This window comes from Halichoerus grypus, chromosome 8 (assembly GCF_964656455.1).
Source record: "Halichoerus grypus chromosome 8, mHalGry1.hap1.1, whole genome shotgun sequence".
Classification (NCBI taxonomy): Eukaryota; Metazoa; Chordata; class Mammalia; order Carnivora; family Phocidae; genus Halichoerus; species Halichoerus grypus.
The window spans coordinates 9,651,364-9,675,320 of record NC_135719.1 but is presented as its reverse complement, the minus strand read 5'-3'; the positions used below and the strand labels follow the sequence as shown (position 1 = coordinate 9,675,320).

Genomic DNA, 23,957 nt, shown 5'->3' with positions numbered 1-23,957 from the left:
CACCAGGATCAACACTACGTTGCGGATATATGCTAGACAGATGTCTCCTTTTTAAAAATGTGTACAAACAGGCCACCAACAATTTTCCCATCTTGTTTTAATGTCTTACAAAAGGGTAGATGCTTGTTTGTTAAGTCTCAGATTAGTAAAGTACCAAGAGAGATAACAGGTGGTCTTTCAAGGCAGTGTCCTTGCAAGGCCACTAGGCACCAAACAGAAAAGAGGGACCTGTTCTGTCATCCGCACGTCATTTCCTAATCGGGAAGCACCAGCTTGTGAGAATATATGATAAAAGGCTAAATGGAAACTTGAACTCATTTTCATTTCCTTTGAAGCCTCGCTTGTGTGTTTGACAATGGGCCCGTGACACATTTTGCTTTTTCATGCCCCTTCTGTTTGTCCCCTGGTACCGTTCTGAGAATTAAAGGTTGAGCAGCTTGAGGGTGAGTATGTAGTTTCCTAGGGCTGCTGTCACCAGTTACCACAAATTCGGTGGTGTGAAACAAAAATTTATTTTTCACGGTTTTGGAGGCAGGAGGTCCTACAATCAATGGGTCAGAAGGGCTGCTTTCCCTCAGGAGGCTCGCAGGGAGAATCTCGTCCCTGCTCCTGTCCCAGCCTCTGCTACTTGCCGGCACTCCTTGGCCGGCCCAGGGCTGTAGACCCGTCACCCCAAGCTCCGCCTCCCTGCATATCTCCCCCTGTCTCTTCTCTTCTCCTAAGGACACAACTCCTTTGGGTTTAGGGGCCACCCCACTGTTGTATAATCTCATCTTAACTAATTACGTTTGAGGAGAACACAGTGAGAAAGCCAAGACATCCTGCAGGTTGGTATTTGTGACCGTCTACATTGTTCCTCTCTCTGGAGAGCAGCCCCATGATAGAATGCTTTAGGATGCGCAGGTTAATCCTCACTAACATAAAAAGAACTGTCAATGATTTTATTTTAAAATAATACCTACTCTATTTTAGAGTCTACTTGGTTAAAGCATCGTTTTATTTTACAGTGTGGCCCAGTGAAGGGAACACAGGACCTTGAGATCTTGTCCTTGCAGAGGCGCCTTTTTTTTTTTTTTTTTTTTTAACATTTTTTATTCATTTAAGAGAGAGAGAGCAAGAGCACGAGCAGGGGGGAGGGGCAGAGGAGGAGGGAGGAGCAGACTCCCTGCTGAGCAAGGAGTCTGATGACATGGGGCTTGATGACACAGGGCTCAGCTCGATCCCAGGACCCCGGGATCATGACCTGAGCCAAAGACAGATGCTTAACCAGCGGAGCCGCCCAGGCACCGCCCCTGCAGGGTTTTTTTAAAGATGATGAGGGGAACAGAACAGGGCAGTTTTAGTTGAAATCATCCTGAGTTCACTTCACTGCTCACTGCCTATGTACTGGGAGGGCCTGGAGAGCCAGTCCGGGTCCTGGTGACCCCCACATCTCCCTCTTAGTCTCATCCCTCACGCATCATTTCAAGAGCAATTAACAGAGGAAACCGGATGCCACAGAGTGGGGGGGGGTGGGGGGGAACTCCTATGAGCTGGCAGAGATTCCGCCCAAAAATTGTAGAGAATGCTTTTGAAGTGTTAATGTAAACATTTGAAAATACTCTTCTTCTAGAATAGGTCTTATTTTCTATTCCAAAGCTAAAAGGCTCATTAGTTCTCATAATTTTTAAAATCTTTCTCAAAGAACTATAAATTTCTTCACTCTTAATTAAAACTTTGAGCAGACTGGCTAATTAGGAAAATACTGTGAAGAAGGAAAAATAAACCACAGAATGCCTTTCCCTAGTCCCTGCTCCCTCTCCTAGAAGAACACAATAAAATAAAGATGTTAAGACAGTGCGGTGCCCAAATCTGAGAGTGTGATCATGCATCTTCTAGACACTTCTACTTACCTTCTGGATAAATTCATCTTTTGAGTGTCAGGATGCTCATCTTTCCCTCACCTGTCAAAAGTGTGAGCTCTGGTGTATGTAGCAAACAGAGGATGTCAGGCTGCTTGGGATCAAAACTGTACTATTTCTCTTAGGCTCCCGAGGTTGGCCAGAGAAGGAACATCATCACTCACTCGAGACTCCATTGCCAGGACTGATTATGTTACGTGTATTTGGCTTGATGACACTGCCAATCCTCAGTGAGAAATGAGAAAAAGGAATAGATTTCTTCCACGTAGGCATTCATGGCCAGAATGTGGGCATTTGTGGCAGATTTTAGGTAGAGTCATAAGCTATTTTGCATTTTTCAGTTACAGACTTGCTTTGGGAATATTAAATTCAGAATGACATCATGGCAGCCAAGCAGACAACCTTATTTTTAGTTAAAGCTTGGGGGGAAAATTAAACCTAATAGTAAATGAATTTATAGAGTTTTCATACAGAAACCCCAATACATAAGGGTTCTCTTCATTTCAGTTGGTGGTATTGGCCTGTGGAACTGACCTGAACCCTGGTTAGATGTTTTTCCCCTATAAGAAAGGAATGGTCTCTGTACCTCTAACAAGAGGGTCGAGGGAACACAGACCTAGGCCATACCTTCATCGGGGACAACTTGAATCAAACTGTGACCATGCTTGAAAAAAGGAAACACCTGTTTGACGCCAGTTGTGATCTTGCCCATCCTACCCACTGTGAAGCCACTCGTGGGTCGGGACTAATGAGGCCTTACCATTTCCAACTGTGTGTGTTCTCTCTCCATGACAGCCCGAGGAAGAGCCGCTGGTCTGTGATATCACCGGATCCAGTTCGTCCACCGACGACACCGCTTCCTTGGACCGACATTCTTCTCACGGCAGTGATGTTTCCCTCCCCCAGATTTCAAATTTGAACAGGTCCAGAGATCAGCAGTGTCTTGACAGCTTCTACAGCCATGGTGTGGGAGCTGAGGGCCGAGAGAGCGAGGGTGAAGCTGCCGGCTCAGGTGAGATGGAGGAGGAGGAGATGGACAGCATCACCGAGGTGCCCGCGAACTGCTCCGTGCTGAGGAGCTCCATGCGCTCCCTGTCCCCTTTCCGGAGGCACAGCTGGGGTCCTGGGAAGAACGCGGCCAGTGATGCCGAAATGAACCAGCGCAGGTGAGGTGGACCCGGTGGGGCCGTTGGTTTCATTTCTCAGTGTCTGCTTGCTTTTGATTCTGTGATTTGGTGTTATCGTGGTAAAAATTTAGGAGACACCGCGGTACAGAGGACAGCAGATGGGCTTTGGAATCAGGAAAACCTGTGTTCAAACCCCAGCTCTGTAACTCACTATGTAGATAAGCTTGGGCAAGTTACTTGACCCCTCTGGGCTTTAATTTTCTCATCTGTAAAATACCTGCCTTTCAGAATATTTGTAATAATAAATATTGCAAGTGAAATAGGTCTGCTACATGGTGGGGCTTTAATAAGTGCCAACAGTAGTTCAGGCCATATCTGTTAATAAAATTCATAGATTAAAAACTTGTGGAGGGAATAGAGTCCTGTCAACTTTGAATTAAAAACTAAACATGAAATCTTGTCTCAACACCATCTGTTTTCAAAGTGCTTCCCAGAAATTGCGGTCCGTTTCTAATGCGGAAAGTTTGGACAGAGTCTGAATGATCATTTAATCAGTAAGAGAGCCTAAGAATCATTCAGTATCATTGGATGGTTGGTATTTCTCCACGTATCCTCCAGTCTTTGGGGACGTGGGTACGTGTGACCCATGTCACACCTTCCGTTCGGGAGCAGGCTATGAAAAGGTAGTTTGGACTTGGCCTCTGACCACAGGCTGCTTCCAGGCATTTAAGCAGACGGTTTCAGCTCTAACGACCAAGTGCCGTGGGGCCTGCTTGTATGTACAGAGTTGTGCTTACGCCCCAGCTACTTTCTGGATGAGGAGCAGCGGCTGAGGGAGCAGGCTGGCCGTTGTGTGAATACAGGTGATGTGACAAACTCACCTGGAGCGGTTACGGCTTTTTTCTTTTTAATTCCCTGACCTCCTTATAACACGGCTCAGATTTCAGAGCTATAGGTATGTGGAATCTGATGGCACTCACTCGTTCATTGTTTTATCCAGCCAACATATGTTGAGCACCCGCCACATGCCAGGCGTTTCTAGGTTCTGGAGACGCAGGTGAACGAGCCAAAGTCCCCGCCTTCGTGGAGCTCACAGCGATACCTTACACTTGGCTCGTGTGCTACTCTTCTCAGACTTGTTTCCTAACAGAGTATCCCACGTGATTTTCCAGTCCTCTCCGAGTCAGGTGGCACTGTCTGCCTGTCCACAGGTGAGGCAGGTGCACTTAACCCAAACCAGGTCAGTAGTAACTGGGTTTCTGATCTCCTAGGAAGTGCTCTTTCTGTGATTCCATATCATTTAATGGTAGAGTTCAGGACGTTACCCTTAAAAATAAGTAGTTGCTTTATCTGCTGGGTAGTTTTTATATACATTTGAAAGCATGGATTATATAAAAAGCAGTTTCTAAAAGCTTTCCTTCCCAGCTTTATTCACGCTGTACTTCTTTTTAAAAAGCATTCACACGAGTTAAAAAATAAATAAGGATGTGGGGAATCATCCCTATAGCTGGAATTCTCTTCCTGAAGCAAGAATAGCCTCTTGACAGGACATACTGTCAGAGATGCTGACGGCATCGAGAAACAAGGGTTTATTTTAAAAGGCAATCCATTTTTCTTTATAACCCGCTGTGGATTTCAGAGCTGGCTGTGACTCTGGATCCTGTAGCTCAGATGAGGAAATTAAAGCTCAGACTGAATGATTTGCCCCAGATTACATGGTGCTCTTAAGACTGAACTAAGACTAGAACCCTATCACTTAATTATTCCTATTTGCAACCTGTATAATATCATGGCATCTCCTCTGTGAGCCTAGCATTGACAGTCCCCTCACACCACTGCCCAGTGCTCTGGAGTGATGGAAGGGCTTGAAGTAGTTTGACTGGTGCTGACAGTGTTCTCTGCATATAGTATAACCTGAATTTTAAAGTCTTAAGAAAACCCTTCTAAAGCTTTGAATGGCCTTTTTTTAATCCTTTTACTTTTATAATTTAATAAACCTCATTCCTTGTCATCTGATTAACTCTGTGGAGCAAGGAGGGAGCAGAGTAACCCTCCCCAGAAATTGTCAGGCTGTCAGGCCTTTGTGGTTTTGATGTGTTTCTTACTCCACATTCTCTCATTCCCTGCCTTCCTGTACTGTTTCTCTGAGTGGCTCGTGTCTCTCCCCTTCGTGATGTCTGTGTGCTTCATGCGTTTGTGTCCATTTTGTTTCACCTCGACATTGACCTCTTCCACCATTCATTTTCAGTTCATTGCGAGTTCTTGGGGATGTTGTCAGGAGACCTCCCATTCATAGGAGAAGGTACAGAGTTCACTAACTTGATGGACTAACTGTGTTGCCTCTGAGCTTCTACTAACAAGCATTTCATTTTGCTTGATCCATGATTAAACCGTCTTTTACAATAATGTCACGTCTGCTTCAGGCAAATAAAATATAAGTATTTATTAATTGCTGATGTCCATTTGCATATGAAATGGTTTTGTGAGTCTGAAATTTTTTCCTATTCTCTTTTTATCTTGAAAGGAAACTTTTTTAGTGTTTTTTCCATCTTGTACTTACTGATGTTCAGATCACTTTGATAATAGGGTCTCCCCGACTCTCCCTAGGAGAATTCAAAGACACGTCGATTGTGCCTGTCTAATGGACCCTGGGGGGTGCATTTTCTTCCCCCACCCCACCCCCCAAGAAGGGGAAAGAACCAGAAATAATTGTGCGCTGGTACACAGGCCCTAACACATTCTAGGCCCCCTGACCATCTCCCAATGTTGATATAGTCATTTCCGAAAACAAGAGGCATCCGCTCATCTCCCAGTCTTCCAACTCCTTAATTATTTTTTGTCAGGTAACATTTTGAAGCTAACAATTAGTAATTTAGAAGCTGAAAAGTCATTTCCAGTCAAAAAAAAAATGCCGATTTGCTTTTCAGATGCTGAGTTTTACTTTGTTCAGAAGTCGTCACTAGTGACCTTTCCTTCCATTATTTGGGGGAAACAATTCGGAAATCCAAAAACGATGGTGGAATTATACATAGTTTCTCATATTGGGAGACATTTGTAAAGAGGTATTTTCAGTTCTGAGCTGAAGCTCTTCCTTGGGAAGCTGGCAGGTAGTGGTCCTCCCTTCTTTGTCTTTTTCCAGATTTCAGGCACAAAATTGAGTTCAAATACAAATACCCTCGTGAATCTCGGGTGATGAGACTCAGTTGAGTTGTTCTCCCAGGGGAACAAGTTGTTAAATGCCGTTTTCAGTAGAAGTGTCTGAACCTTTAGAGATCTAGTTGGCTCTCTGTAAAGCATCCACGTGTTGACAGTGGAAGGGGACAGGTGGCTGGATGCAGTCCCAGGAAGCATATAGATAAAGCTTCACAACAGGGCCACACACCATTTCACCCTTAGTCATTTTTCTGCAGGAAGAACGGGAAGTATCACTTAAAATTCTCTATGAAGCCTTAGCTAGTAAAACTGAAACATTCCCACAAGTGTTAAACGGTAGAGAGTGGGATATTTGGGGTTTTTTTTTAAGAATCTAAAATTTTCTAAATCTCAAAATAAGGCCAAAGAACCATTAAATGTCACCCCCACTAATTGAGGAAATTGAGGATGCTCTCAAAAACACTCTTGTGTGCTCTCTCTCTCTGACAAAAATCTTTAAAAAAAAAAAAAAAACACTCTCGTGATAGGAGTTCTCTGCTAGAAGGAAGGGCAGGTCTGCTGCCGCTGAAGGACCACCTGCAGCTTCCTTCCTGGAGCCTTAGGACCCCCCTGTTACGTCCTCCTTCTGTCTCCCTGTCGCTCTCCATTCTCTCCATCCTAAATTTCACCCTGCTCTCACATCATTATCATTTTCTGAGAGTAAAGGGATGTTTAAATCTGTAGAGGGAGAGAATTTTTTTGAATGATAACTTGGTAGTGTATATTCGGTTGCTGATTTACCATGTTGGATATTTAAAAAATTTTTATTAACAGTTAGGAGATTCAAAATGAAATTAATAATTTCAGAGAATGGACTTCTTAGTCTCGTGTGTGTTTGTAAATTATATCAAGGCTTGCTTGCTTCCCTCACACGAGTAAATTATAAGTCAGTCTGATTTCGTTTATCAGACTGGAGATGTTTCTTAGATGCTAAATTTTCCTTTCCGCTTCTGCCCTTTTGAGCTTTGTACTATTAATTTAACCTGATTTTAAGTGTTTTACTATTTAAATTATTTTTAAATGCCATGATTTTAAAGATTTACTTTTAGAAGGCTCAAAGTTCTTCTGTTTATTCTCCCACCACCTTCCTTATGTCTTTTCCTCTGCCAGAAACCCTCACTTACTAAAACAAAATTAAGTGTATTCAAGGTATTAAAGGGGTTTTTGGTGTCTGTACATCTTCCCATTTGCAAGATTCCAGAGAGAGCTGAGGGGGTGTTACTGTTATTCCCCCTTCTGAAAACAAAAACATGTCACTTAGAATTTTAAGGCCCCAAATAGTAGCAGTGTATTTTTAAACTGATTTTTTGTCAGTCAGAAATCCTGACCTACTGGTGCAGTTCCCTTTACAGTGTACCTGATATTTTGAATTGGTTATTTTTTTAGCTGGTTATATTTACATGGTATTTCCAACCCTAGATTTTCTGTCCCTCCTGCTTTAGAGTAAATATCAGTGCCGAGATAAAGTAGAAGATCAAACGGAGTTTTGCTTTTTTTTTTTTTTAATCTCGGGAAAATAGATGCAAACCTAAAATTAAGACACATTTCTAACTCAGTACCACAGAATTCCTTTTCTTTTAAAGAAAATACATGCCTTCGTTATCGTTAAAATACAAGGAAATGTGACCATTGTGACATGGCGAATCTTCATCACAAGAGCTTAGTGAGCAGGGTTTAAAGACGGGTGTGAGTGTTGATAGGATATCCTTATTAGGAAAGACTCATGAGTAGATGGACCCTTACTGGAAACACGTGAAGAAAATTGATGACCCCGTGAGCCTACCCCAGTGCAGTTTGACATTGTCCCTTTTAGTCAAGGGGGAGTTTAGTGTAGTTAAGGATTATCACTGTGGCCACGGAGGTCTGAGAGTGGCGTGGCAGAGCGTACGGAGAGATTGTCCCCAGTAGTGGGGATACGTCGGGAGAACACCTGAGGAGGGAGCCGTGGATGGAGTGGGCTCTTTGTTCAGAGTTGTTACCCTGTAACGAACTGACGTAGACATTTCCAGCACATTGTCTAGATGGATGTTAGTAGAGCAGTTTTAAGTTTCTGTGGTTTTTGTTCTAGCCTTTTTCTAAATTCTAAGTGTTACGTTCCTTATTTTTTGATGATCAAATAAATCCATCTGTCTGTAACTATGGCTTTTCTTTTCAAACCCAATAACCCCGTCCCTGTTTCCTCTTTTCTCCCTCCCTTTCTCTTTCTGCCTTTGATGTCATCCCCAGTATGAGCTGGTGTCCCTCTGGTGTACAATGCTCTGCTGCCCTGAGTGCTGACTTTAATTACAGAAGGTATGGTATTGTTCCATGTCCAGCCACCAAAGGGGGAATTACAAAATACGGCACCTGGGCTTCTGGCTGGGAGCTTGCTTCTGTGTGGCTAGAATGCATATGGCAGCGCGCTTTGTCTGGAGCACAGTGTTGAGTTGCCTCTGCTATGGGCATCACTAATCCATTTGAAGGGGTACAGACTAGAGGCGGAGGGTGTACCCTGATGCATCCTCTCTGTCTCAGGTGGCTGTAGATTCGGTGTTTTATGCACAGACTTGTATCTCTGGTAGACCACTTCTCTCTCTGTTTTTGGTCTGTCCTAATTCCCAGACCTGGGGATTCCCACATCCTGAGGAAAACAATGACAGAAGCAAGGCAGCTAATAAGATGCACTTATTTCTATTATGTTTCCAAATCCCCCAATCTCTTTCGATTCCAAATTCACAGATTCCTCAATGTTTTATATTCTTCTCTCAATTAAGCAGCCAGATTTAATTACTAAAACATTTTCAAGATTAAGTTTTGTGGGTAATGATAGACTGGTTTTCTCAGGCTTTACAAACAATTCACAATAGAAACCTAAATTTCTTCTTCACTTAGCCTGTCTCCTTATCCCTGGTATTGCAGATGAGTTTCACAGAGACACATTTACTTACACTTAATCATGATTTCTATTGTCATATTGAAATAAGAAAAACAAAATCCATTGTTTAAATTACCCACTAGAGAAAAACAGAAGCATATGGTTTCCGTTCACAGTAAGTAATTTGTGAAATGCAAAAAGCAAATAACAGGCCCTCCGGACTGGTGTATGTGAGTTATTTGTAGAATTAACTGTTGTACAGCTTGAGCAGAGATAACTGCTAGCTTCAGGATACCTTCAGATGCATTTCCAGCCGCTTGTAACGGGGAACGTGGTCCGCTACAGCTCTGTTGTGCTCTCTTGCTTGTTGGAAAGAAGTTCCCGCTGCAGCTGTGACAGGTGTGGATGATTCTGGCTAGCAGCCCCGAGGCGGTAGATGGCTCACTGCTCTCTGTAGTCTCCTGCTCACAAAAAAAACATGCTTTTTTCACTCTGCAGACCACAAAATCGTTACTCCAGGGATCCCATGCCCTAAATTTGCCCCCTTTTTTGGTCAGTCTTAAAACTCTTAGACTTAGCAGCTTTTCAGCATTTGTTCTTTAAGGTGGCCCATGCACCTGTCTGCGACTCACAGTTCTCGGGAAACCTGTCAGGCAGTTGTTGGACTGGCCAGACGTGCACAGACGCTACTGCTCAGAAGTAATACTCAGGTCTCTGGGGTGGACACACACCTGTGAAATAGTAAAGGTCAGCTAGACTGTAGTTGAATGTAAAGTTGTAACGGTCCACTTAATGGACACAAGGGCAAGTCTGGGTCTCCCTGTTTGTCTTCTGAAAGTGACTTACGCACCTGTTTTCTCTGTGCCGTTAATTCTTTGGCATTAGCTGAGTTAGACTTTGGCAAAGATCAATTACATCAGATCAAGGAAAAACAAAAGATCAGTAAGATAATACAGATGATATATTGAAAAAAAAATCTTGAGAAAATGACCTTAGATGGTCACCATTTGAATAAGTTGAATGAAGTAAGAAAATCTCAGTGGAGTATTCTTTCTCAGCATACCAACACTTGTGGGGGGAAAGGTAGGCGGCACTCCTTGTGCCGTGCTCTTGTCGATAGCTTTGCTAGGTGACATAGACATAATATACCAGCAGGGAGATACACACGAAGCAATTTCTTATCCTCCTTTCCTTCCTGAGCCTCGGAAATGGAATGAATTAACTCCTTTGCTCTGTGTTCAGTTTCAGCCTAGAAGGCTTGGCAGGAGGAGCTGGTGCCGGAAACGAGCCATCTTCGTCTCTAGGTGTAGACTCTGTAAACACCAAAGAGCTCAGGCACCCTTTCAGTGGGGAAGAAAGGGGTGACTCTTTGGTGTCGCTTTCAGAGGAGGATCTGGAATCAGGCCAGAGAGAACATAGGATGCTTGATCAGCAGGTAAGGCTGAAGAGGGTATATACTGCTAACTTGGAAAAATTCACTTTACTTCCCTACAGTGTCCTCACATTAGGAACAAAGAAAGCAAGACTTACATCCATATAAGGCTAGTGGCCGTGATTGCTTACCCATTATATAATGCACTCAATCTAGCACAAAGCGAGTTTTTAGCACTTAATAGTAATTCAAGAATACCATTAATCTGCATTAATTTAAATATTCCATCAAATATTTGAAGCATATGGTCTCAGTAATTTGTAACCTCTTTTAAATTAGGAAAATACCCAGGTTATTAAATTTTTCCTTCTTATCTGAGGACTTCTTTTATCATCTCAATAGTAAAGTGAGTCTTGAAGTGTGTTACACAACATTGTTAAATTTAAATTTCCTAATTTTTTAAAACATATCCCTTCCTGAGGGGGAAAAAAAGATCTTACTCTTTGTCTTCTCACATTGCCTAGGAAATGGCTATTTCTTTCTCTCTGCTTCCTGCAGCTGTCAGAATTTTTCAGAGAGCATCTGCACTCCCTCCCCGCCTGATGCCTCTTCATGCCTGCCACAGGCACTGCTTCTTGGAGGGCCTGGCCTTCCTCATAGCCGGTCAGGTGACTGTTCCAGTGCTCACCCTCGCAGGCCCTTCATTCCGATGCTCACCATCGGGGATGGGTCCTCGGGGAGTTTGCCTTGAGAACTGGAATTGTATGCTTTTAGAGCATCGCACCCTGCTCCCGGTCTTTTATCCTCCTCTTGAGCCAACGGGACTTTGGATTGATTTCTAGGAGGAGTCTGTGATATACATGCAAATGAAACATTTCTAATTAAACAGACACAAAATTAAACACCTGTCTTTGAGTAGGTGACTGGAGTTTTAGGTAGAGATAGAATGAAACATTTCTAATTAAACAAACCAAGAAAAAAGTTAAACAGCCCGTTCTTTGAGTAGGTGACTAGGGTTTTATGTAGACATTTAATGTTTTGTTATACCCCACTACATAGCAGTGATATGCCCAAATAGAAATTGGACACTGGAGGATTACCTTAATAATGAATGTATTACTTACGTGAATGCCCAAGAGAATTTCAGCTGGATAAAAGTCAAATTGAAGGCCCAAAGGAATTTTGCCCGGTTATCCCCTCCCCCCACCCCCCGTGTCTCCTGGGCCTGATAGTTTAGAAAAAGTTAAGAAAAATAACAAGAAGATGGAGAATAGGGTGCCTGGCTGGCTCAGTCAGTGGAGCATGTGACTCTTGATCTCAGGGTTATGAGTTCGAGCCCCACATTGGGTATAGAGCTGATTAAAAAAATAAATAAACCTTTTAAAAAATAAATTTTTAAAAAGGAATATGGAGAATATATTTATTGAGGCAAATGATTTAAATTCAACCTAATGGTAACAGAAAAAGGGAGTGAAAAATAGAAACAATTCTTTATCATGACTTGCCAATAGCATCTTTGGTTAGTAGAGAGTCTGAAGAATAAACCACATTTCATGTGCGTACAATCCTTTGGAAGTCTATTGTAAGACCAGACAAAATACCAAAATTGTGGGTTTATGAACAGAATCCTAGACTTACAGCCAATATATCCCTTCGGATTCTGCATAAGCCCTTGTGTGTGAGAACTTCACGCCCATTTGAAGCGACTTGCCTGAGGCCTCATAACTGGCCATTAGCTGGACAGCATTAATCTCAGAATTCTTGGCTGTTAGTCTCACTGCTTTTTTTCACATTTTTGAAGTAGGGGAGTTTTAATGAGGAAATGGGAACATTTTAATTTCCTTAATATTGTTTATGTAAAACCTTTTCTGAAACTCCTATTTCTAGGAATTGGACAGAGGACCCTGTCTGTTAGTAAGTGATGTCAGTTACCACTGAAGTCTTTCTCAAATGGCTTTTCTGATTTAGTCTTTCTAGATGAAGTTGTGGACATTTTCGTGCTTTCCTGTGCTTGTTAACCTTCCTGGAACTGTCTGCTCACCCACACTTTTTGTCTTGTGTGCAACCTCAGAGTGGGTATTTGAGCTGCTGGTATCTCTGATCTGGACAGGTTGCCTACAGGCAGCTTCCTGCTAAAGGTCTCTGCCTTTCACTGAGGTCATTTTTCAGACCTCACAGTTGTATTTGAAACATAGCAACTGTTTGCCTCAGACTCCATGGTTACACATGGAACAAGTTTTCAATAATCAGAAGTCTTTGGCACACTTGAGTTGAATTCATGGTACTAACAGATTTTCATTGCTTGCCTTTGAGCATGTGCAGATTTTAGCCTACTATGAAGGGAGGGGAATCATGACAAAGTTAGATAACAGTTCAAAATGGCTCTCAGAACAAAGGAGAGGGAGCCCCTCACCACCAGAAGAGTGCTGGTGAACACTGGTGGACTCTCCTTCTAAGGGTGTTATTCTAGGAGCTTCTGCAGTTGGTTGCGTTACATGGCCTCCAAGCCCCTGTCGATTTACTGAGGGAGGTAAATTACCAGGTTTCAGCCCCCTCTTGTTCCTGTAGAAGCAGTCTAATCTTAGAAGAGGAAATGAAAGAGATTTAGGCTTCTTCCCAGATGCACAGCTGCCTTGCTCTTGATCTTAAAGCACCTTTTACTTGCAGCTCTGTTCCCAGCTCGTTAAAATCAGAAAATAATATTACTGATATCTAGTATATCTCTAGAAAGGACATTTAGATTCTCGAAGAACAAGAGCTACTGTATGTAGTTTGATATTTCCAGTGAAGTTATTTTGCCTGATTATGCATTCAACAGATGTTTACTAAGCATGTCCTAAAGTTTAAAACATTATCAGGTATTATGAGGGATATGAAACCCACTGTACAGGATGGCTACTCTCATTATTCCCATTTTACAGATAAGAAAAGTAAGGTTCATGAAAGCTAAGTAACTCCTCTGAAGTGCGACTAAATGAGTTAGACTGTTGTCAGGTGGCAGGGGCAGACTTGAATCCAGCGTCTCTAGCTGCAGGGCCTGTGCTCTTACCCTCCCGTGTGCTGCCGTCTGCTCCGAGGTTGGGCCGGAAGGCACAGCTCTGTGCTTGTCTAGAAATAATAAGAACATGACTTAAAACCTGTTCTTCAGTTATTTATTTTGTTTCTTTAACTTCACAGCCGTGTCACAGATCTAAACAACAGGGATTCAATTACTGTACATCAGCCATTTCTTCTCCACTAACAAAATCCATCTCATTAATGACAATCACCCATCCTGGGTTGGACCGTAAGTATATTACTTTTTTTTTTAAATTAAGTGTATTTTAAACACTTTCTCTGTCATTTTTCTCATTTTAAGACCCTGTAACGTTACCTTCCAAAATTTGCCTGCCTCTTCCTTTGAATGGCTCATTTACACAGAGAAGGTGACAGACAGCTCAGTTTTGGGAACTTATTCCTTTTGTCACCTAAAAAAATCTCTTTCATACATTAAATGCATTATAGTCTTAGGCCTAAACCTGACATGGATTTCTTTAAACTGTTTATTTTGAAGTAATTTCAGACTTTAAAAGTAGTTACAACAACGGTGCAAAGAATTACCATATGTTTGGGGACTTAGAGTTCCCAAATGTTATTATAACCATAACCTGGAGTCCCCCACATGTTATATATGTTATATAAAAGTGTCATAACTTTTTATCAATCTTTCTTCCTCTGTCATCATTTCTTTTAAAGTTTTTCTGAAACACTGGAGAATAAGTTATAAACACAATGCAGTTATGTCTGAAAGATATTCTGTTCTATTACTGTAGTACAATTATCCAAATTTTATCCAATATTTATTTCCCGAGCTCTTCAAAAACGTCAAGCGTGGGCCATCTGGGTGGCTCAGTCGTTAAGCATCTGCCTTTGGGTCAGGTCCTGATCCCAGGGTTCTGGGATCGAGCCCCGCGTCGGGCTCCCTGCTCCACGGGAAGCCTGCTTCTCCCTCTCCCACTCCCCCTGCTTGTGTTCCCTCTCTTGCTATGTCTCTCTCTGTCAAATAAATAAATAAAAAATCTTAAAAAAAAAAAAAAGTCAAGCTCATGAAAGAAAAAGAAAGACAGATACATTTTTAGTTGGTTAAGCATGTGCCAAAAGAATTACATCTGCAAATGATGAATGGAGCTATATGCAGGTTTCGGACCCGCTGGCTGGGTAAGTTAGATAGATGTCTGGCATCCATAAGCACAGGGCCTTTTTGCAAATAAAAGATGCTCAGAAACATTATTTGAATTGGATCTAAATGTTTGCCATGGAAAGGCAGCTTGTTCTTTGAGAAAGCCCACCTTTTTGTTTTAATTTTTAAAATCTTGATTATTTTTCTATGAGTAATTACAATTTGAGATCACAATGTAAAGATTTAATGCTCACCAAGGAGGGAGTGATCCATTATTTGCTGAAAGACCGTGTATTCAGGAGGCTGAGGCAGAGGGAATAAATAAACTCTATGGTGTTTCTGGTGCTTCTTCGGTGTCCCCTGATATAACTCATCTTAAAAGAGTTGGGGACAGAAGCAGCTGCCCTGCATTAGGGAGATGACTTAGTGCAGGCCTCATCTTTTTAACTTCCACAGTAGAATTAAGACATGATAGATAATTCTATTAACCTTGTCCTCGTTTTCATGATCACTGCTTCACATCTGGCCTGTTTGGTGTGCCTACTGATGACACGTTCTCAAAGATGCGGATGTGACCCTGCAGAATTGCAACTGGAATAGCTTTCCCTGTGTTTGTTTGGGTTTTGGTTTTGTTTTGATCTGGCTTTGGGTTAGAGGTTTTGCTGGTATGGAATGAAAATCATTAGAACAAAATAGTTAATATTGGATTTGATGAGCCTGGAGTGCTAGAGCTCAATAGCCAAAGACAGACAGGAAAGCACTCTTAAGTGAGACATTTCAGCTCTTTGTAGCTTCCTTCCATGACTAGTGAGTGTGGTGTCATGGTGGAGAGTCTACTCCCATAGCAACAGATCCCCAACACCAACAGAATGTGTCCCATGGAGGGATCTTTTTCCTATATTTTGTGACACACTCTCTTGCCTCGTGCATGAAACACTTCATTAATTTTTCCTCCAAAAAGCCAGACGGTTTTTGACTGTGTTTTCAGTTGCTAGCCAAACACTATAAATAATGCGGCTAACTCCCAGAAGACACTGTCCTAGAGTGCCAGGAGTTATGGCACATGGAGCTTTTCCTCCTTTTGCTGGGAAATGTTCTCCTCCGCTCACTGAGGGGACTGAAATGAGTTAGACTCTTGTCAAGAGTAGAGCTCTAAGCAAGAGTTCAATCCTTTGGTTAAAATAGGGTACCCTCATTCTAACTTACATTGTACATTTCATGCACGTTTGAATGATAAAGTCGTAAATCAGGTAGCTAGCCCCACAATTTCCCTGAGTTAGCATACGCTGTAATTAGAGGATTAATCAACTCTAATGACAGTTTCTCCTTAGTCCCTCCCCATATACAATTAAATTAGTTTTCCCAAGTGTGTTTTTTTATTCTGCTCTAGAAACATAAATTTTTTCACAGATGTAAAACTTCTGGCAGTTGAACAGAAGACTAAACCTTGTGTCCCATGCGCTGTGCCTTTAAGCATCAGGGTCAGTGGACAGTTCTCGATTTGCCATAGACTGCATTCCAAATCGCTTAAATACTCTGCGTGATTCATCTCTGGTCATGGTCTCCCTAGCTGAAAGGATCATAATTAACATCTACAAAGTGATTTTAAAGCCGCGAAAGCGTTCAGTACAGTTAAAACGTTTTAACTGTTGTTTTACTGTAAGCACACATTTTGTGGCTGTGTGACCTTGGGCTAGATAGTGAAATTCTGTGTGTCAATTACTTGATTAAACAGGAGTAATAAAGTGATAAGGCTTAAATGTTCATTTACGTCAAGTCCTTAGCGTATTTCCTGGCTTATAAGAAGCCGTTGTTATGGAGTGAGTTCCTGGTGCCTAGAACAGTGCCAGGGGCTGTCTGTCTCTGACCAGAGTGTAAACGTTAAAGGAACGACAACGCCATCCCTCATTGTCTTTAAGTGGCTGTGTCTTAGAGTACGCTTGTCTAGGAACAAAGTACTTTCTAAGCTCAACCTTATTTCACTACTTCCAGCTTCTACCTGTGCTGTGTCTTCTTCCTTCAAAGAAATTAGCTGCTTCTGCCACAGCCTTTCACAGCTGTTAACATTTGGGCATTTCTGAAAATGTATGTCTCCTGAGCCTGTTGTCTGGTATGTCCTATGGGGTCATTTTCTAGAAGAGAAAAACAGAGAAACTCAACATTATTTCTAAGCTGGGATCATTTTCTCATATCCATTGATACAGAGGAAAACACTGAGTAAAGGTGGTGACTAATGGATTTCTGTGTCATTTTCTGGGGTTTGGAAAGTAGACAGGCGACAGCTTACTCGGGAACCACAATGGGTGGGGAAGCTGTCCTCACTCCTGTCTTGGCTGTGCTGTCCTGGGGGGCAACACGAATGCATCTCGCCAGTTCATTTTTTAGGGAATGGGAATAGCACTGAAGCTACCTGCATCATGTGGGGAAATGCTGGGAGGGCTGCCCTTAGAGAAACTGCTCCCAGAGATGTGTTTGGTCCCGTTTCTCCTTCTTGCATCAGAGCTGATGGAGTGGAGGCTCCCGGAGATGTGTTTGGCCCCGTTTCTCCTTCTTGCATCAGAGAGCATGGAGTGAAGGCTCCCAGCTTGCCAGGAGACCTAGGTGATTTCTTGATTGAACTTAATAATAAACTTTGTTTTTGCATATACAGAATAATTCCGTTATTACAGATGATCCCTTTCCAAGAGTATATTTTAAAACATCTCATTGCTTGTACTGAGAAGATACTTACGAATAGTAGAGAAAGTGTTTGGTTGATTGTATCCCCGGAAGGGCCCTAACCACATTAGTGGTAGTGATGTTAAAAGGAGAATTGTACCCGTTAGATAGATTTTTTTTTTTAACTCAGAGGCTTTTAATGAGAAATCATTTTCCCTTCATTTTTCAGGGAGTGTTATCACAAAGAACATATATGTTGCATACATGTTGAGGATACGCCTTTAGATATTCATACAAATAGGTTTTTCCTTATGATCCATGAAATTGTGGCAAAAGGTTTTGTGTAACAAGAGAGCTCATTTTCATTTCCTGAATTTGCTTTGCATTTGGAAATAACTTTAGAAAGCACATAAAGAGGGTACCTTAACTTGTACTAGCAGTCACTGCCCGAAAAGCCAGTGTACGTGTATTCGTGCGAGTAGCTGTCTGATCTCTGTTGTTGATGTAGCTGCAGACAGTCTCGGATCACTTAGTTTTTGTGTGGGGTATTACGTTGGTGTAGGGCTTTTTCATTTCATTTCCCCATATACAATTAAATTAGTTTTCCCAAGTGTGTTTTTTTATTCAGAGTAGGACACTGAGCTTTCAGAAATCCTGACAGAGGGAAATTCATTTATTACTTTGTTTATTCAGGAAGCACTTGCCTTACTCTGTGCCAGGCACCAGGCCAGACAGTGGTAGGAGAGGGATGAGCTTAGAGGCCCGGTTTCTTTCCTCACCATATTCACGCAGACAAGAGAACAGGTGCATGTAATAGGAAGTGATCAGTGTAGCAAGTGAAAGAAACATTGGGCTTTTCAGGAGCATCTGACAGGGGCGGCTTACCGGGGAGAAGTAATCTCAAAGTTGAGACCAACGGGAGACTAGGATTCGGTACAGGAGTGAGTGCAGGCGTGCTGCAAGGTATCACGGTTCCGTTCCAGACCACCATGGTGAAGCCGATACCACAGTAAAGCAAGTCAGGTGAATTACTAGGTTTCCCAGCACATATAAAAGTTATGTTTACACTGTGCTATAGTCACATGTGCAATAACATGTCTAAAAAAAAAAAAGCCGTGCACATACCTAAATTAAAAAATACCTTATTGCTAGGGGCGCCTGGGTGGCTCAGTTGGTTGGGCGGCTGCCTTCGGCTTGGGTCATGATCCTGGAGTCCTGGGATCAAGTCCTGCATTGGGTTCCCTGCTCAGCAGGGGAGTCTGCTTCTCCCTCTGACCCTCCCTCCTCTCATGTGCTCTTTCTCGCTCTCTCAAATAAATAAATAAATAAATAAATAAATAAATAAAATCTTTAAAAAAAATACCTTATTGCTAAAAAATGCTAACCATCACCTGAGCTTTTGGTGAGTTGTAATCTTTTTGCTGGTGGAGGGTCTTGCCTCCAGGCTGGTGGCTGCTGAAGGTGGGGGTGGCTGTGGTAATTCCTCAGAACAGGACAGCAGTGAAGTTTGCCATATAGATTGATTCTTCCTATCGTGAACGATTGCTCTAGCATGCGATGCTGTCTGATGGCATCTTACCCACAGAACTTCTTTCAAAATTGAAGTCTGTCCTCTCAAAACCTGCTGCTGTTTTATCAGTTAAGTTTGTGGGATATCCTAAATTCTTTGTTGTCGTTCCAACAATCTTCACAGCATCTTCACCAGGAGTAGATTCCATCTCAGAATCCAGTTTCATTGCTCATCCATAAGAAACAACTCCTCATCTGTTAAAGTTTTGTCATGAGATTGAAACAATTCAGTCCCATCTTCAGGCTCCACATCTGTTCCTAGTTCTCTTGCTGTTTTCACCACATTTGCAGTGACTTCCTCCACTGACATCATGAACCCCTCAAAGTCGTCCACGAGGGTTGGAATCAGCTTCTTCCAAACTCCTGTTCATGTTGATATTCTGAACTCTTCCCATGAATCACGAATGTTCTTACTGGCATCCAGAATGGTGAATCCTTTCCAGAAGGTTTTCAGTTTACTCTGTCCAGATCCAGCAGAGGAATCACTATCTGTGGCAGCTATAGTCTTATGAAATATATTTCTTAAAATAATAAGACTTAAAAGTCAAAATGACTCCTTGATCCATGGGCTGCAGAATGGACGTTGTGTTAGCAGGCATGAAAACAACATGAATCTCTTTGTCAATCTCCGTCAGAGCTCTAGGGTGACCAGGTGCATTATCAATGAGTAGTACTGTTTTTGAAAGGTATCTTTTTTTCAGAGCAGTGGATCTCAAGAATGGGCTTAAGATATTCAGTAAAGCATGTTGTAAGTGGATGTGCTATCAACCAGGCTTTGTTGTTCCACTGACAGAGCACAGGCATAATAGATTTAGCATAATTTTTAAAGGCCCCAGGATTTTTGGAATGGTACACGAGCATTGGCTTCAACTTAAAGTCAGCAGCAGCATGAGCCCCTAACGAGACAGTCAGCCTGTCCTTTGAAGCTTTGTAGCCAGGCCCTGACCTCCCCTCTCTGGCTGTGAAAGTCCTAGATGGCATCATCTTCTGATAGAAGGCTGTTTGGTCCACACTGAAAATCCATTGTGTAGTGGAACCACCTTCATGAATGATCTCCACTAGATCTTCTGGAGACCTCGCTGCTGCTTCACCTTGCAATTTGATGTTGTGGGGATGGCTGCCTTCCTTAAACCTCCTGAACAACCTCTGCTAGCTTCAAAATTTTCTTATGCAGCTTCATCCCCTCCTTCAGCCTTCACAGAATTGAAGAGAGTGAGGGCCTTGCTCTGGATTAAGCTTTGGCTTAAGGGAATGTTGTGGCTGGTGTGATCTCTGACCCAAACCACTAAAACTTTCTCCATATCAGCAATAAATCTGTTTGCCTTTCTTATCATTCATGTGTTCAGTGGAGTAGCACTTTGAATTTCCTTCAAGAACTTTTCCTTTGCCTTCACAACTTGGCTGTTTGACACGAGAGGCCTAGCTCTCAGCCTGCCTTAATCACTGTGCTTAATTATTTCTAGCTTTTGATTTAAAGTGAGAGACGTGGGACTCTTTCTTTCACTTGAACACTCAGAGGCTATTGCAGGGTTATTAATTGGCCTAATTTCAATATCGTGTCTAGGAATCAGGGAGGCCCGATGGGGAAGGTGGGTAACGGCTGGTCGTTCTCGCTGAAGTTCACTGTCTTATATGGGAGTGGTGTGTAGCGCCCCAAAACAATTACATTAGATCACTGATCACAGATTACCATAACAAATGTCATAATAATGAAAATGTTTGAAATATTGCAAAAATTATCAAGACTGCTTATGGACACAAAGTGAGGAGATGCTGTTAGCAAAATGGCACTGATAGGCTTGTTCAGCACTGGGTCACCACAGACCTTCGATTTGTAAAAGTTGCAATATCTGCGAAGTGCAGTTAAGCGAAGTGCTGTAAAATGAGGTGTGCTTGTATGTGGAAAGCAAGACTGGGGAATTTGGGTTTCTTGTCTGAGGGCAGTGGAGTGATTTAAGGTGATTGAATGGATCAATTCAGACACTTCAGAGAGACCACACTGACGTCAGTTTTGGGGAGCAGAGGTGCCGGATCAGGAGAAGGCGAGAATTCTGGAATACAGAATCAAAAGAACTGAGTGAGGCGTGACAGAAGCCTTCAGGGGTGGTGCCCGGGTTTCTGTTCAGAGTAATTCTTTGGATGTTAGGTACCACTTACCAAACAGAGGAGTACAGGAGGAGGAGCGGGTCTGGAGGAACAGAGGAGTCCACTTCCGTGCTTGCTCAGTTTGCGTGGCCTGTGGGCCGCCCCCCCCCCCCAGAGGGGAGCAGTCTCTTGAGCCCAAAGGACAGCTCTGGCTGAAGGGAGGGCAGGTGTGTGTCACCAGTCCATCCTGTGCTGACTGCACTTTAGGGAGGGCAGGGGGTGAGGAGGTTTGGGGTGAGGGAGAAGAGAGCAAAACACAGAATCCTGAGAGACACCACCCCTCCAGGTGTTTTCACTCTGAAGGAAAAAACTCCAGCTATAAATTACGACCATTAGGGCGCCTGGGTGGCTCAGCCGTTAAGCGTCTGCCTTCGACTCAGGTCATGATCCCAGGGTCCCTGCTCAGCGGGAGGCCTGCGTCTCCCTCTCCCACTCCCCCTGCTTGTGTTCCCTCTCTCGCTGTGTCTCTCTGTCAAATAAATAAATAAAATCTTCAAAAAAAAAAAATGACCATTAAAAATAATGGACTTGTTTTCTTACTCTAGCAAGTAGGTGTTTGTTTTGTTGGATGAATTTTTTAAGCTATATTGGAATTCTACATATTCAGAAATAAAGATGGAAAATTAAATACAGTGCTGGCCTAGACAGCCTTTCCTGGAACCAAACAGGCTTGTGACGTGATTCCGTTCAGCCTGGTTTGAGGTGCCTTTGACTTTGTTCTGGAACAGTCTGCGTGCACTAATGTCTTCTGTGAACCCACTTCTCAGCCCAGCCGCGGATGCAGCCAGCAAGGCGGGTCTCCTTCTCCGTCCGCATCTCTCCACATCTCCTTAAGTCTAAAACCCTTTTTTCTCTTGGCTCTTCTTACTCCAGTGATGAGGAGGAGGAGTTGCATAGTAAGTAAGCAACTTTGGTGTCCGTGGCTATTCTGCAGAGTCTGACCAGTGCTGAAAATGCTGTCAGCTTAACTAAGAAATTGGGGACTTTTATCCCTTGCATGCCGTCATTTCTAAATCACTTGTCTTCATGCTTCGCTTTGAAAATTAACCTGGATGAGACCGTTCTGGTCTTCTGTACACCACCTGCGCTGGTTGATCCAGGGGCCTGACTACAGGGCATGGGCATGTGTTCCTGTCCCACCTTGTACCTTGTGTGTACTGAGCACTAATTTCACAGAGCTTCCTATTTGGTAACATAAATTTCATTTTTCCTTATTTTGCTTTTTTTGTCTCATGGGACATCTAGATATCCACCTTTGGTCTTTAAAAGCTAATGTTAAACATTTTTCTTCTCACCTTTCAGACGACACGTGTCTTTAAAAATACCTTTCCCTTGGGGCACCTCACGGGCTAGAGCATGTGACTCTTGATCTCAGGGTTGTGAGTTCGAACCCCACGGTGGGCAAAGAGATTACTTCAGAAAAAAAAAGAAAGAAAGAAAAAATACCTTTCCTTTGAGGTTACACCCCATGAATTAGGGGGTGGGCGTTATAGATTCATTTCCTTCCTTCCTACCTTCTTTCCTTCGGAACTTTTATTTTTCAATCTAAACTACGGTGTGGATTTCAGATTAATATATCCTTAATTGATAATGCCTAGTTTAAAAACTTTATAAAGTATCAGTTTTAGTAATCTTGGAAAGGAAATGAATTCTCTCCCCTCCCCATGAAAAATCACTGTTTTCAATTATTCAAGACTTCTAGAATATTTCAGGATTGCTATTTTTAATGGAAAAAACATTTCTATAATAAAGGTAAATAATGAGTTATTTTCATTTCATATAACTAATGTGAGTCTCAGGGAATTACAGTATTCATATAATTGAACACCCTAATCCCTACCACTTGCTGACCCTATATTTCAACAGTATTTAAGTGTCTATTTATTTAAATACTAAAATTTTATAATTAAGCAATATTAAGTTCAGAGTGACCCCTTTGCATTGTTCTTACAGGAAAGTACCTTTATGTACAGTAACAGAAAGTTTAGTTAATTTCTCTTAAATGGAGGTCTTATTATATTCAGTCCTTTTTTCACAATTAAAAGATGTTTGGTAATAGGCACACCATGAGATACTTACTTTATACCAGTTGTAATAGGAGGGAAGTTGTGAAAATCCACTTAGAGCTTTGAGTGTTCAGAAATTCTCAAGCCTGTTTCAGCTCAAAGTATTTGTGATACCCGGGGAGATAGCTCTATTTATGGCCACTAAAACGAAGGTCCCAGTGGCATTTCTTCTACCACTAATACAAAATTATTAATATAAAACAGCACTGGGTTTACAGTTAACCCAGCGTGATGGAATCATAAAAATACGGACGCTTGAAGAGACCTTTGAATCAAGTACCTAGCATTCCTCAAAATGTGTTCCTTAAACTCAAAAATAGCAGAAGGCATCAGGGAGGTGGAGGGGAGAGGAAGATAAAGAAAGGGTTGGTTCATGGCCACATAAATTTAGGAAATTCCAGTTGAGCTGGTTTCAGGAGCTGATGTGCACATTGTGAATTTCCAAGGCAGTGTTCAGTGAGCTGTGTTTCCCAGACTTACTAGCTTGGTAACCACAATATGTGCCTGATTATACACGACACCTCACAAAACTAGTGTTATGTGGAACACACTTTGAAAATACTGACCATGTCCATCCAGTAGTTCTGACCCTGGAATGTTATAGTATATTAGGTCTGCAGGTCACTTCAGGACTTGAAGAAAAGCCTAGTTGGAATACGCTGTTGACCTGCCCTAGCACCTCACCAGCCACCTTCAGTGACAGATTTCTCCGCTTTTGTCTGTAATGGTACCGTGGAAGTAACGTTGGTTACTTCATCCTTTTAGGTGCTCTGAAAACTTGGTGACACTTTAGGAATCTCAGAGGCATTGGTGGATTAATCACTGTTTTCAGAGCCACATCTAAGATGTCACAGCAAATGAATTAAAGTTTTTTCAGCAGTGAAAAGGTTGGAAATCCTTGTAAGAGTCAAAGA

The 23,957-nt window shown here is 42.3% G+C and overlaps 1 protein-coding gene across 14 annotated transcripts in view; it reads left to right on the top strand.

The window, feature by feature from the left end:
* AKAP13 (A-kinase anchoring protein 13) overlaps positions 1-23,957 on the top strand; it is a 322,213-nt gene that overhangs the window by 238,312 nt on the left and 59,944 nt on the right. For 9 of the 14 annotated variants that reach the window (XM_078078910.1, XM_078078912.1, XM_078078914.1 and 6 more), the window contains 5 exons: positions 2,697-3,067; positions 5,277-5,330; positions 8,447-8,512; positions 10,317-10,509; positions 13,624-13,732. In XM_078078910.1, the coding sequence (XP_077935036.1) occupies positions 2,697-3,067; positions 5,277-5,330; positions 8,447-8,512; positions 10,317-10,509; positions 13,624-13,732 (793 nt within the window). The remainder of the gene's footprint in view (positions 1-2,696; positions 3,068-5,276; positions 5,331-8,446; positions 8,513-10,316; positions 10,510-13,623; positions 13,733-23,957) is intronic. The other 5 variants (XM_078078916.1, XM_078078913.1, XM_078078915.1 and 2 more) reach the window with 3 other exon arrangements.